This window comes from Vulpes vulpes, chromosome 7, assembly GCF_048418805.1.
Source record: "Vulpes vulpes isolate BD-2025 chromosome 7, VulVul3, whole genome shotgun sequence".
Lineage (NCBI taxonomy): Eukaryota > Metazoa > Chordata > Mammalia > Carnivora > Canidae > Vulpes > Vulpes vulpes.
This window is the reverse complement of record NC_132786.1, coordinates 94,192,359-94,206,960: the sequence shown is the minus strand read 5'-3', so window position 1 is coordinate 94,206,960 and position 14,602 is coordinate 94,192,359. Positions and strand designations below refer to the sequence as shown.

The 14,602-nt window shown below is 33.5% G+C and overlaps 1 protein-coding gene across 15 annotated transcripts in view; it reads left to right on the top strand.

Moving 5' to 3' along the window:
• DGKB (diacylglycerol kinase beta) overlaps positions 1-14,602 on the top strand; it is a 694,527-nt gene that overhangs the window by 503,117 nt on the left and 176,808 nt on the right. For all 15 annotated transcript variants that reach the window (XM_072764436.1, XM_072764448.1, XM_072764442.1 and 12 more), the window contains one exon: positions 10,353-10,548. In XM_072764436.1, coding sequence (XP_072620537.1) covers positions 10,353-10,548 — 196 coding nt within the window. The remainder of the gene's footprint in view (positions 1-10,352; positions 10,549-14,602) is intronic.

The window sequence follows — 14,602 nt, the reverse complement described above, 5'->3', positions numbered from 1 at the left end:
GTTTTGAGTAGGAGTTGTTTTAATACAGTATAAAAGGATGGAGGTGGAACACAACTTTAGAAATCAATGGGGAAGTTACTAGACATACTGTGAAGAGAAAAATGTAAAATAAAGGAAAGTATTTGAAGAGAAAAAATTTGCAAGATACATTAAAAAGTCTTTATTTTGGGGTCTCAATATCTTATAACCTTTAAAACACAGTTCACTGAAATTGTACTTCCTTTCATGAATAAAGGTTAAAAAAATATACTTTTCCATTCCATTCCCATTCATTAACTAGATTTTTCTCAGTTCCTGAGGTTGCCATTTTCCCATTACATTTGTAGGAAGTGGAAAAGCTACAAAAAGAGAGCAAAGATAGCAAGAAAAGACACACTTTGAAAAGATTTGGAGCAAATAGGTCTACCAAAAAATACAGATACAGTAGGACTAAAATTTTTGGAGATGAGTTATAATAGAAAATGACTTAGTTTTATTGAGAGATTTTAGGGGATAAAGGAAAAGGAAAAGTTATGTCTTGATGAGTGGCGAAGATAAACCCCAGGAACAGAATTATGAAACCAGAACACCTAATGACTAGCTGATATGAATTGTGAAATATTGGCTTCAATATTTTTTATTTTAAAAATAAATGTATAACTTGTCTGCTGAGACCTAAATCATTAGTGGCATATATTCAGCTAATAAGTTTGGTAAACAAAAGTAGTATGAACCTATTGGATCATAATGGCCTGGCTAAGTTTTTCATTCTGACTTTCTAATTTCCTGTTAATGATAATGAAGGCAAAAGTGATAGTACTTCAAAATGTAACATTTTTTGGACTTTTGTAGTGGATAAATTGAAGTCTTAGAAGTAGAATGGATGATCATGGAATGGAAAATAACCTTCATGACTGAATCAGATCATAACGCTGAAAAGGAATATCATCACAAAAGTGAAGGACTTGGGATGAACACGGACTTTCTGTGATTACTATTTGTCAAGATTTATATATGTATATATTTATATACATCTGTAGAGAGTGATATATTTAGATAGTTACATATGTGCATATATATTTATAAAAAATAAAAATATCTCCTTACATTCAAAAATCATTACTTTACGGGATCCCTGGGTGGCGCAGCGGTTTAGCGCCTGCCTTTGGCCCAGGGCGCGATCCTGGAGACCCGGGATCCAATCCGACGTCTGGCTCCCGGTGCATGGAGCCTGCTTCTCCCTCTGCCTGTGTCTCTGCCTCTCTCTCTCTCTCTGTGTGTGACTATCATAAATAAATAAAAATTAAAAACAAAACAAACTTTTTTTTTAATTTTTTTTTAATTTTTATTTATTTATGATAGTCACAGAGAGGGAGAGAGGGGCAGAGACACAGGCAGAGGGAGAAGCAGGCTCCATGCACCGGGAGCCCGACGTGGGATTCGATCCCGGGTCTCCAGGATCGCGCCCTGGGCCAAAGGCAGGCGTCAAACCTCTGCGCCACCCAGGGATCCCCAACAAAACAAACTTTAAAAAAAATTCTTAACATAGTGGATTTTGATCATTTCTTACCTTCAGAAACCTATGCTCAAAGACAATCTGTAGCAGAAGGCAAAAATGAAAAAAAAAAACAAAATATGGCTTCTGGTTGAATGTAGGGTAAATACTCTGAAGCCTCTTGCACCTCTCCTTTCCTTACCCTACCAATGAATATAGATTGAAAAAAAATTAGCTAGGAGAAATGGATATTCCATGGATAGGAAAACTCAGTATTGTCAAGATGTCAGTTCTTCCCACTTTGATCAGTTGATTCAATACAATTTCAGTCAAAATACCAGCAATTTTTTTTGTGTATATATCAACAAACTGATTCTAAAGTTTATATGGACAGTCAGGAGACTCAGAATTGCAATACAATGCTGAAGGAGAATAAAGCTGGAGGGCTCACACTACCAGACTTCAAGACATCCTATGAAAGCTATCACAATCAAGACAATGCAGTATCATTGAGAGAACAGATAAATAGATCAATGCAATGGAATAGAGAACCTACAAATAGACCCACTTCATAAATTTACTCAGCTGTCTTTGACAAAGGAAGAAAGACAATGCAACAGAGCAAAGGAAGTCTTTTTAACTAATGGTGATAAAACAACTGGACATCCATGGACCAAAAAAAAAAAAAAACTACAAAAATAATTCTCTCTTAAGAAAAATGAGTTGAAAATCAATCACAGATCTAAATGTGAAATGTGCAATTGTAAAACTTTTAGAAGGTAACATAGGAGGAAACCTAGATAGCCTTGGGTATGGTGATGCCTTTTTAGACACAACACCAAAGGCATGATCATTGAAAGAAATAATTGATAAGCTGGACTTCACTGAAATAAAAAAAAAAAAAACCTGCTCTGTGAAAGACAGTGTCAAGAGAATCAGAAAACAAGCCACAGACAGGAAATAATTGCAAAAGATATTTCTGATAAGAGCCTGTTAATCCAAAATATACAGACTCTTAAAACTTAATAAGGAAATAAACAACCCCATTGAAAAAAATGGGCAAAACATTTCAACATACCTCTCCAAAAAGGATATACAGATGGCAGATAAACATATGAAATGATGTCCCACATCATGTCATCAGAAAAATGCAATTAAGACAGTAATGAGATACAACTCTACACCTATTAGGCTCCTGAAAACACTGAATGCTGGTAACTCTCTTTTATTTCTAATGGGAAACAGACTGGTACAACCCCTTTGGAAGACAGTTTGGTGGTTTGTGACAAAACTAAATATACTCTCATCATATGATCCAGCAGTCGTGTTCCTTGGTATTTACCCAAAGGAGCTAGAAACTTACATCAACACAAAAATCTGCACATGGATGTTTATAACAGTTTAATAATTGACAAAATTTGGAAGCAAACAGGAGGTCCTTCAGTGGGTGAGTAGATACATAAACTATGGTACATCCAGACAATGGAATATTATTCAGTGCTAAAAAGAAATTAGCTATCAAGCCTTGAAAAGACATGCAGGAATCTGAAATGCATTTTCCTAAGTGAAAGAAACCAATCTGAAAAAATTGCATACTGTATAATACCAACATATGACATTCAGAAAAGGCGACACTATAAAACAGTACAAAAATCAGTGATTGCCAGGGGTTGTGGAGGGAGGGTTAGATGAATAAGCAGAGTGAAGAAGATTTTAGGGCAATTCTAATACTCTGTAAAATACAGTGATAGTGGATAAATGTCATTTTACATTTGTTCAAACCCAAAGAATGAACAGCAAGAGTGAACCATAAATAAACCATGGACTTTAGTTGGTTGTTATGTGTCATTATAGGTTTATCAGTTGTAACAAATGGGCCACTCAGTTGGGATGGTGATAAATGGAGAGGTTGTGCATGTGTAGAGGCAGGGATTAGATGGGAAATTCTGTACCTTCCCTTCAATTCTGCAGTGAATCTGAACCTGCTCTAAAATAATAAAGTCTAGAGGGATCCCTGGGTGTCTCAGTGGTTGAGCACCTGCCTTTGGCCCAGGGTGTGATCCTGGAGTCCCAGGATCAAGTCCCACGTTGGGCTCCCTGCGTGGGGCCTGTCTTCTTCTCCCTCTACCTGTGTCTCTGCCTGTCTCTCTCTCTCTCTCTCTCTCTCAATCTGTGTCTCTCATGAATAAATAAATAAGATCTTTAAAAAATAATAATAAAGTCTAGATCTAGAGTATAATATTATGTATGTCAAAAAAAATTTTAAACAGATTAAGGAAATATAGCCAAGGACATTTGAATGGAAATAAAAGGACATTTTTGTGAAATAAAGTTTTGGGACACCTGGGTGGCTTACTCCATTAAGTGTCTTACTCTTTTTTTTTTTTTTTTTTTTTTTTTTTGAGCATCCAACTCTTGACCTTGGTTCAGGTCATGATCTCAGGAGTGTGAGATCTAGTCTCTGGTCAGGCTTCATGCTGGCCATGGATTCTCTCTCTTCTCTTAAGATTCTCTCTCATCTCTTCTTGTACCCCTCCCCCCTCTTCTTGCATGCACACACACACTCTCTTTCTCTCAGAAAAAAAAAAGTTATAATGATAAAATTGAGTGGTTTTGTTCCCCAGAGCTTTTTACATTTTATAGAAAAACTATTTAGAATGCTCCTCCAAGTAATCTGGGCAACTAGAATAAGTTATTCTTCCGAGGATCATGCTTCTATAAGCCCTCCAACTCTGGCTTCCCAGCTCTGCATTTGCTGGCTTATTCTGGCATTCAACGCAATAGCATTTATAAATCAGAACTAGCACTGTGCCCTCTTCACTTTATTGTTGCATATCTTATAGATACTGTTGTAATTTTTACATATTTATATCAATTCTAAAACTTGTGGGTGGCAGTGTATGTGTGTTTGTGTGTATAGAATAGATAGTAATGCAAAAACCTGCTCCTCTACTCATTTTTTAATGAATCCAGTCTATCATATTAGCAAAATATGCCTTTCTGCCCTCAAGGTTACTTTATAATTAAATATAGCAAAAACATCAATTTGGAAATTTGATTCTGTTTGCTGTTGTTCCCTACTTGGCCTAAAATTATACCAACTATTATTTGAAAATATATAACAGAGAATAAAAGTATGAGAGTACTTCAAGTAGATGTATGTTTTATCAGCAGCTTCTTCAAAACAAACTATTTGCCATGTCATCCTTTGTTTCACTTTTTTCTTTCATATAGAAAACTATTTCAAGAAGGGTGCATTTTTGGAAAAAATTGAATATCATAGGAAAGTAGTTGATAATAATAATACCTAATGTTTTATCTATTATTAACTATACCTTGTTCTTGGTATAAGCAATGTATGTACATTATCTGATTTAAGTCTTTGTCAAAATCCTATCAGAGATCCTAATATATCTCCACTATAGAGATAAGCAGATGAGCATTTTATTTGATAATTTAAGAGTAACAAGAATTGCATTACTGCCAAAATGTTAAAATCTAAGGAAACAAATAAATTGGAAATTATATGTACATATCTATAATATATACACGGATATATAATATGGGAAGATATATATGATATATAACATATGCATAATATGTATGAAAGAGAGATTAGCAAAGTTGAAATTTCCAGAATTAAAAATTTCAATTATTCTCTAACTTTGTTAAAGAAGATAAAGAAATAATAAAATGAAAAGCTTTAAAATTACCAGATAATATGTTAAAAGCAGTTTGTATTACGCTATTTGGGGCATAGATGTACACCTAAGAAACTAAGGTCAACATCTGGAATTGAAATTATAAAGTTTGTGAACTTATAATTTGTTCCATGGACAAAGCAAAATTCATGAGAGAATATATAGCCCACTTTCCAAAGTATCCCAGTCTTTTGGTTGTCAATTAGTCTGGGAAGGATGGAATATTTTAAGATTTAGAATTTCCTTTCCAAGATACTAAGATTTGTTTTAATGACTAATTACTTCTATAAAACCAAAATGATCTCAAGAATTAACAAAGGGCAAAAAGCATCAGGTTACAAAATAAATTAGGAGAATTCTACAATTAAGACTGTTACTGCCCAGTAATCTAGAAAACCTGGAGCAGATTTCCACAGCTCAGTCCCTGCTCTATTTCTATCACAATTACCCTGGATACTCTTTCAACACATGTTTAGAGCACCTCCGTCTGGTCATAGCAGTACCAAACCACAGTCTAGAGTGGGGAGTGGGGGGACAGAGGGGAATGAAACTGAGAATGGATATTTTTTTAAATCACTTTGTTGAGGCATGGTTGACATACAAAGGGCTGTACATATTTAATTGGTACAGCTTGATGAGTTTGAGGATATGTACGTACCCATGAGACCATCACCACAATAAGTGCCATCAGTATAACCATCAGCCCTCTTGGTGTGTGTGTTTGATAAGAACACTTAAAAGATCTATCTTCTGAAGCTTCCCAGATGATTTTTTTTTTGTCAGTGAAATTATAGAAGCAATAATGAAAGCAAACACTAAAAATGTGGACCTCACAAAGTTGGTCAATAAAAACAAGGGTCAACCCATTAAATCCAAAACAAAAGATAACTTCTTATTTCAGAAAAAAATAAGAAATGTAGTGAGGGTAGAGCATAGTTTATTTTATTATGATAAAATCATCATAATTTTTCTTAGGAGAATGAGGGAGAAATGAAATAAGTTAAAAGGGGCTGAATGACCAAAAAGTGAATATTCCGTTCTGTGTTTACCAGTTTTTTTGTTTGTTTTGTTTTGTTTGTTTTTAGATTTTATTTGTTTATTCATGAGAGACACAGAGAGAGAGGCAGAGACACAGGCAGAGGGAAAGGAGGCCCCCTGCGGGAAGCCCGATGGGGGACTCAATCCCAGGACCCAGGATCACACCCTGAGCTGTAGGCAGATGCTCAACCACTGAGCCTCCCAGAAGTTATTTTTAATAAGATAATTTCTGGTAAGAATTCTAATATCCTAGCAATAGTTTTTAGTTTTCACAGCGTATACTACAAAAGAAAAACATGTTAAACTAAACTGGTTTCTGCTAATACTTAAGGCTAATACTGGATATCTTGAGCCAGCAGTATTTTATTATTATCAATGTGTTCAGCAACTGTGTTCAGTCCTCAAATTTTTTGTTTTCTGGGTTTGCTTCCATCTTTCTCTTGCTTATAAGCACCTACCAGCTTCCCTTCTGCTCTGAAAGATATCTTGTTTACCTACAATTAATCCTTCCATCACCACCCCTGGACTGCCAGCTCAGAGTAAATTGACCTAAAAGGCATATCCTGAGCCCCTGTATCAGACTGTGTTTTGTAGATAAAACTTATAAAATGCATTTCAGAAAACATCAAGCTTACTCATGGGAAGATACAGAGCACCACACAGCCTTCAAATATCAGAAGAGACACTTTGAGGCCACTTATGTGTACATGTTTATTTTAATCTGTAGATTTGCTACTGTTGTTTTCTGCAAACACATACATAATTTTGCCTTAGGAATTACAAATGAATTTGCAGAAACTCTTCTAAGAGTGGGCTTAAACAAGTCATTTTACTCCATGCTACTTTATGTAACGAACAAAGCAATGTTTTTATGTTTGATTAAATAAAATTGTGTATAACTTTTATTTGACCTGAGCATAGAATTAGACTTGCTATGGAAAAAAATATTTACAGTGTATCATTAATTGAATCTCATCAAATTTATCCATGCTTAACAGCTGTCCAAAGTTCTTCACAATTTGAATTTTTCTATCAAATAACATGTTAACTGAACCTGAAACAATGCACTTATTTTTCAAAATTTGTCTTTAAAGCCTCTAAAAAGTATGATGCAATGTTGGTAAATGCAGATTAAAATACACTGGCAGAAGAATTTAAACCATTTTCATTTATTTTAAGTGAATTTGTGTCTGGAATAAGATCTTCCATTTTAATACTGAAAAGAATGGACAATGGCCTCACAACATTGCCCTCTTCAAATAGCTCCCATAGTACTATATGTTAACGACCTTTTTTCTACATAATAAAAATATTCAGGATTTATTGACTAACTGAGGCTGTTAGCTTTTAAGCTTTTATATTCTTTTCCTCTGTAGCTACCTTTTTAAAAATCATAAATCTTCAAAACGGATGAAAATATTATCTGACATAGTATTATAACTTGTTTATAGTTCATAGCCTTCACCTCAGCTTTTATTTCCATGCACTCAATTGGTGTGCTACAATTCCTGCTCTCCATCACAGCTAGCTCCGAAATTTTCCAGACTAATGAACATAATGTTAAAGCAAACAGAGGAAGGTAACCTGGGGTCAAGAACTAGTGGAAACAAATCATTAATAAATAGCAATTTATGTAAGTACATTGTCCTGCTCTCCTCGGAAACTCACTGTTCATCAGTCCTTCTTTGGGAACTTAAGGACTTTTTTTTTTTTTTCATTTTTCCTAAAGCTACTCACTCCGTTTCCTTGAAACTACACGTGATAAGACTCTGAAGAGTGAAAACATGAATAATAGTATACACTGATGTTTTTCAGTTGTCGCATGTAACTCCCCTAGTTCAATTAAAACAAAAAGCCTATTTGCAACTGCTCTCCTTTGCTGCAGATGAACAAAGGAATACTCCTTCACTAATTCTGAAAGTAACTTGTCACAGTGGGGTTCTAAGGCCTAGTCAAATAATTGTCTTAGTGTACTACCTGCTGTGTTCAATATTGAGTGAAAATGGAAGCCAGGCCCTAACTCTAGCTTATTTCACAATTCTTCTGTTATTTAAATGATTTTAGTCAGTTTGGGGAAAGCCAGACCTTTATAAATTAACAGCAGGGAAATACCAAAGGTGTCAGATTGCATATTTATCATCTTTTTCGTGTAATACTTAAATATGTATTAAGAAGTGACTGACATAAATTAGGCAGATTTCAGAAGCCACAGGCCGTGGCTTGTAGAGGACCCCCTTCTGCTTGACATTTCATCCTTGTCAAAGATCAAATTATTTTAATTTAGGCTGCAAATTATAAGGAATGAAGACTTCTTTGTGGGAATTCCCTGTGGTAATCTGACTTTTGTTGTTACTGCTGCTTGTCAGTGTGCAAAAGATATAATATGCATGCAAATAAGGTTAAAAAATATGTACTATCTAATTATCCAGCCAGTACATTCCACTTGAAGACAGTGGGAGGCCTGACACACAGTATGTGTTTGATTCATTGAGGCCTGCAGGGTATTTACACAAGATTACTTTTAATTATGAAATTAATATCTGTTTATCTAGAATATATAGCGGTAAGTGAGTATACACATGAGCAGAATTCTTTAGTAAAAAGAAATCATCTTAATTTAATACATGAAAAGGAGGAAAAAAATCACTTGTTTCTAGGGAAAAAAAAAAGGCATCATCCAGACCTTGGTTTCACCCCCTTTGAAACAAATTGAATGAAAACTTGGCACCTTCTCTAGAATTTGTTTCTAGCCCTGCCAAGTAGACTCAAGATGTGTTGCTTTATTTCACAGTTTTTATATTTTAGTGAACAAGATGCAGTATTAGATTTAGTATGAAGAGGCAAATATGGAAAAAGAGATGTTTTTTTGTTTGTTTTTTGTTATTTCATTTTGGTGGAGCATTATCTCTTCTAGGTTCAAAAATCATCACTGCCATGAGAAAGAGAAAGATGAAGTCATTATCAGTGTTTTGATCTTTTTTCTGAAATAAGATATGGCAAATAAAACAGTCCCACAACAAATATACTTTCATCTATGAAATGTATATCCCTAACTAACAAAGTTCTCTGTAAAACAAAGTGTTATATATTTGCATTGCTTCTCATATCAGCTTACTTACAACTGACAAAGGGAGAATGATATCTGGGATAAATTTATAATAAGTACCACTTTAGAAACCTCAAAGCAAATGAATAAATAAATAATAATTCCAAAAATACAGTATGGCCTTGCCACTCTTCACCCAGGTGCATCAGTGGAATCAAACAGAAAATTCAAAAAATTAAAAAGTGGCCACTCTGAATATCACAAACCATTGTCTGCAAGTTTCATTTTTTTTCATAATCAAAAAGGTGTTTTGTCACCATGCAAACAAATAAAATCTGGCTGAATAATTATTTTTTTATTTCTCAATCTATTGTTACAGTAGCTATGGAGTAATGGTGGATCAGAGATTGCTTTTACTGTTGTTCTTGGCATTTCTCTCACACAGCCTCACTAGTTCTCCATATCCCTTTAGACGACGGTGCCTCTCATTGCCTTTAACACTGTGCTTAGAACTTAATCTAGTACAAGAAAGCATCCTTAGCCACCCTGATGTAATTCAGGTCTCTTTGAACTAGTGTTTTTCACTTTATTTTTTTTTTCTTCAAAGTCTATTAAACTACTTCTTTCTCCACCCAAACAAGTGAGACCATGAAATATGAATTCTGTTTCCTTACTTTGCCCCATTAGTGGGTTGCAGTGTGTTCTAACCAGGAGGCAGTTATTAAAGTTTCTGCCTGAACATTGACTAGACTTCCTAGACTCCACCACTTTGTAACACATAGGAAATTTGTAGCTGGTTATACAGACACTAATGTGTATCCTTACCAATGGTTTTCTGTAAACAAAGATAGACTCATGATTTAATTTTATCATGTTTAAACGATAACTGATTAATGTTCATGGCTACTTTATCTTTTATACTGACATTTAGAGTAGTTATTTGAGTTTTCTCGAAAGGCTTATTTAAATATGACAGGATCTTGGACTTAAAAACTCTAATTGAAAGATAAGGAAATGCAAAAGAGGAAATCAAGGAAGGAATGATCAAATATCCTATTGTTTCTTTTTTTCTTTCTTTCTTTTTACTGATTAGTGTGATGGAGTACAAATAGATTTAATAAATATCTCCCTGGAAGGAATTGCTATTTTGAATATACCAAGTATGCATGGTGGATCCAATCTTTGGGGAGAGTCTAAGAAAAGACGAAGCCATCGCCGAATAGAGAAAAAAGGGTCTGACAAAAGGACCACACTCACAGATGCGAAAGAGTTGAAGTTTGCAAGTCAGGGTAAGTTTTTCTCAAATTTAATTGTGTTAGCTTGCTTCTAATACACTTTCTAAGGCTGCTTTAAAATTAAAGAGTTTTCCATTGCACTGAAGTCTATATATTTATGCAGTTATATTTTTCATAATATCAAATATGTGTATGTGGTTAAATGAGACATAATATATTCTAAAATTATATATAAATTGGCTATATTTTTCATGGATTCTTTTCCCTTTATTCTCCTTCTTTGGATCTCACTCTATTCACTCTTCTTCACACAGAAAAGAGAATACATCTGGGTATTTAGTGGATAATAGTATGGGATATATTGCACAAGAAGTTCTGAAATCTGATCATCTTGGTCAGGATGTTTGCGTTGTTCTAACAAGGGCCTCGTTAAAGCTAAAGCTTTTCTAATGTTGTGTTGCAAGATTTTTTATTCCTGGCTTTGTTCACTCAGGCTGTGACATCAAAGTTATCTTACATAAAGCTGTTGTTCTAGGTACCATGTATAATGACAGGTTTCAATACCCCCACAAGAAATTTTGGTTATCTGAGGCTATTTTTCCAGAAATTTTATAACAACAATTGAGAGACCTGGGAAACAGATCATAAAAGACTAATAAAATGGGATAGAATAGCTATGGATCCAAATTTTCAATTTCATTGTAATTTAGGTCACACTCAGGCATGACAACTAATTCTTGTTGATAGATTTTATAGACAAAGACATCAAGTTGGTAATATTCTAATAATTGGTAATTTTCCAATAATTTATGTATATTTCTTTTATTTTTCAGAGTCTACCTAGTTAATACTATCGATGGCATTCAGACAGCCAAGAAAGCATATTGGCCCACTCAGTGTAACAAAGACAAAATATGGAGAGGTTAGCCTCCTTATGGGCCCAAGAAAAATAAATACATATATTTTAAAAATAAATAGCAAAATAAAATGTGAAGATGGTTGGTAGGCTCCATGGTGGTGGGAACAGCTTTATCTTTTGGTGTCTTCAGGTATCTGATTCAAGTTCCCATAGCTGGCAGTTACTTCTGTTATATGGAATATGGTGATCATGAGGCTAACAAAGACTGATAGGATTGATAGAGAAAGTATTAGTTATTATTGTCTTGAAATAAGTGCTTATTACAGGCTGTCAAAGACAGAAGCTTTTGAAGCCCCTTAAATATATAGGTAATCCTAAAGAGGTAAATTCTGAAGAGTCATGTAATTTAGTACAAGCAAATTTATATTAACTTAATTAAAATGCTTCATACTCAGAATGAGTATAACTATATGGAAACATGGAGAAATTTTTTTTTCTGAAGGAGAAGTACATAGAAGAAATGAGTAGGTTCGTGCCATATGAATTTGAAATGAAGAGAATGAGACATAGTTATTATTTCACAGGGGTTATTGACATCAATGTTATATTTAGATATAACATTAATAGTTTTCTATGAAGATTAGTAAAACCTAGTAAAATAATCCATATAATTTCTCTCTATATAAAACAATTTCCAATTTTTATGTGGTTACTAGATACCAATACTTGGCATGTCCTTTGCATGTTGATATTCCATATATAAATCTGAATTATTCTCAATGTTCATCTGCTAACTGCATTCACCTTTTGAGCCATTGAAGTTTATAAGACTCATGATTATGCTCAACCAGGACAAGTGTCTATTCTATACAACCCCTATGGAGCTACTGCAGGTTTGCTATTTGCTGCTTCACCCATGGCCCTCTCTATGCTTTTTTCAGGAATACACATTTGAAAAACAGCATAGACAAATCAACCAGAAGTATTGTCATAGACTGTCATTGCCTTTAACTGTATGAAAAGACCTCTCTTCCCATTTTGTCTTCTTACTTAATGTTGTGGAACTATTAGGGCTATATCTCCATAGATTTGGTAAAGAATAAAGTGGGAACCAGTAGGATTTGTGACAGGAATATATTTTTTTCTCAGTACAAACATGGGGGAAAACAATGGAAATCAGAGTTTTTGAAGGTCATTGTATGAGCAATAACAGATGTATGTTCATAACTGATTTGGCTCAACTTTTTGCTCCTTCTCTTGAAAACAACGATGGTAGTAGTTTGAGTGTAGTTTTATTCCAAGATAAGGACAATTTCATCTCTAAAAATGACCTTATCAGCTGGATATAAAAAATAGACTATAATATATTAACCAGTATTTCTTTTTTATTAATTTTATGTAGATTTTTTTCTTTTTCATTTCGATATATTTGGCAACAGAATAGCCAGAAGTAACTCAAAATCCTTTGAAGATTTGATTGCAGATTTATCTTGTTAACTCATAAATGTCATACTTAATAAGTAAAATTTACTACTTAAAATATCTGCATAAATCCCTTTCCTAAATGGTACAAATTTCTATCTTTTGATTTTGTCTTCAGTATCTTGACACAAAAACAATAGTATTAAAAGTGAGAGTCAATCAATATTTCTTCTTTTATCAATATTTCAAATCTAAATGTCCTTTCAAACTTTTAAACTTACATAAAATGATTATGAGTATTGACTTTAGAATGAATTATGAAAAATACTATTCTAGTTCAACATGTTTATTAGCCCAAATTCATGTTAATATTTTTCACTCTTAAAAATATGTAAATAAAAACAAAAACTTTATGATATAATTTCCTTTTCAAGAAGTACTTTCTTGAAATATTAATAGCTTTTCTGGTATGCCACTGCAAAAAAAATTAAACTAAATATTTACTGTATTGAAATGGATGCTTGTTTTCATAAACTTTAAAAAGCTTCAGGTGGGTGGCAAAGAATAGGGAAAGCATCCATGACTAGATTCTTATAACAAAGATAAATCATTTTATTTAGTAGAAGAATTTAAATTAAGAAAAAGGTTTACATTTTTTTTTCCAATTTAAAAACATATTTTAGACCAAAGATTCAGGATCAGGTTTTAGAGAATTAAATCCTCGTCTATATGATGCTCTACATGTTCTGGGATTCCAGCACGATTAATTTGCTTGAAATTTTTGAGGACACTCACAGCATAAGATCAGAGTATCTTCAGTTAACAACTTCACTGGTTGGAAATGTTGTGCTTGGTTTAATTCAAGTTGACCAAAATTATAAGTAATTCATTTAATTGCAGTATCATTCTAGCATAATATTCTGAAACCTTTGGATGCAATTCTGCAACATATTCAGATTCATCTAATTCAGTAGATATTTTCTTTGTAGATTTGTCTTTTGTGTTTTGTTTCATTTTTGCTTTTGGAAATACAAATAAGTGTGATCTCTATAGGCAGCATGGTCTTTAAGCACAATCATAAAGTAGGCCAAGTAGTTATTCACACTCAGGGTTGCTCGTGATTTTTGGTTGCTGAGCTTATCTTTGCTTCCCCCTCTTCTAAAATAAATGTAGGACTTGGAAAGATGTCTAATAAAGTCAGTCACATTAATATATAAGTGACTGATTGCAGATGAAAGTAGAGGTATTTGCATTTTAAAAGAAATAAAGGCCTTCAGCCAAACCATTATTATTTTTTTTAAAACCATTATTTTTTGAATTTTGTTTCATTGAGTTATAACTGCAGTTCTTCAGGGGTTCTGTAAAAACTTGGCTCAAACTAATTATTGCTATACTTGGGAAATATAGAAAAAACTATAATAAAAACACACTAAGGTGTGCTTTATAAAAACATTTTGTCATATTAATGACTCTAACATCATTAAATTCTACTACTAAATAGAGTTTCCTGTCTGCCAATATATTGCTCCTCATCTTCTTCATTCTCCGTAGATAGATAAAAAGATAGATATACATAGCTAGACATACACATTTACATGTAAATGAAAACATAAACAAAGTGAGTAAAAAGTATCATTAATAGAAAGTCTGTAGCTCTGCAATGATCATTTTAAAAATATGTATCTTTGCGTATTTCATGAGGATCATTGTACAAATGGGTACATTACCACCACAGTGCATGTGAATCACACACAATTAAAAGGCCCGTGAGCTCAAATATGTCTGTTTGGAATAAGTAATAAATAGTACATAACAATCAGTGGAAGT